The 1,127-nt window shown below is 41.4% G+C and overlaps 1 protein-coding gene across 1 annotated transcript in view; it reads right to left on the reverse strand.

The window, feature by feature from the left end:
• LOC105001714 (keratin, type II cytoskeletal 75) overlaps window positions 1–1,127 on the reverse strand; it is a 32,166-nt gene extending 31,039 nt beyond the window's left edge. The window contains exon 1 of the mRNA XM_010858086.1: window positions 1,115–1,127. Coding sequence (XP_010856388.1) covers window positions 1,115–1,127 — 13 coding nt within the window. The remainder of the gene's footprint in view (window positions 1–1,114) is intronic.

Here is a 1,127-nt window from a genome sequence, read left to right on the forward strand (position 1 = left end):
TCAACATTCAGAAAACGAAGATCATGGCATCAGGTCCCATCACTTCATGGGAAATAGATGGGGAAACAGTGGAACCAGTGTCAGACTTTATTTTTTTGGGCTCCAAAATCACTGCAGATGGTGACTGCAGCCATGAAATTAAAAGACACTTACTCCTTGGAAGGAAAGTTATGACCAACCTAGATAGCATATTCAAAAGCAGAGATATTACTTTGCCAACAAAGGTCCGTCTAGTCAAGGCTATGGTTTTTCCTCTGGTCACGTATGGATGTGAGTTGGACTGTGAAGAAAGCTGAGTGCCGAAGAATTGATGCTTTTGAACTGTGGTGTTGGAGAAGACTCTTGAGAGTCCCTTGGACTGCAAGGAGATCCAACCAGTCCATTCTGAAGGAGATCAGCCCTGGGATTTCTTTGGAAGGAATGATGCTGAAGCTGAAACTCCAGTACTTTGGCCACCTCATGCGAAGAGCTGACTCATTGGAAAAGACTCTGATGCTGGGAGGGATTGAGGGCAGGAGGAGAAGGGGACGCCAGAGGATGAGATGGCTGGATGGCATCACTGACTTGATGGACTTGAGTCTGAGTGAACTCCGGGAGTTGGTGATGGACAGGGAGGCCTGGCGTGCTGCGATTCATGGGGTCGCAAAGGGTCGGACACAACTGAGTGACTGAACTGAACTGAGGAGTTAGACTTTGTCTCAAACAAAGGTTTAATATGCATTGAATTATGGATTTTATGGATTTTATGAATTTATGCATTGAATATGCTTTAGTATCAGAATGTACATGCCCATTACCTTGATTTTGCAATTATCATGTCAAGGCTAGCTTTGCTTCATCCGTAATTCCAATCTGATCTTTTGTAATAGCTGAGAACTTGGAAATCTAAGAGCAGTCTATTGTTTATGCTCTAACAGAAAGATTACCATTTTCCCAATGATTATAAATACATTAAATTTGACTTGCTCTTCCCATTATGTAAAAATTAACAGATAGAAAAGTATAAGAACAACATAATAGGTTCTTATTGATCTATCATGGATGGGTGCCCATTATCCAGATTTTGTGATTATTATCTCAAGGTCAACTTTATTTCATCCTTAACTCCACCCACTTTCTTCATCCAT

This window comes from Bison bison, unplaced genomic scaffold, assembly GCF_000754665.1.
Source record: "Bison bison bison isolate TAMUID 2011002044 unplaced genomic scaffold, Bison_UMD1.0 scf7180017864383, whole genome shotgun sequence".
In the NCBI taxonomy this organism is placed as follows: Eukaryota; Metazoa; Chordata; class Mammalia; order Artiodactyla; family Bovidae; genus Bison; species Bison bison.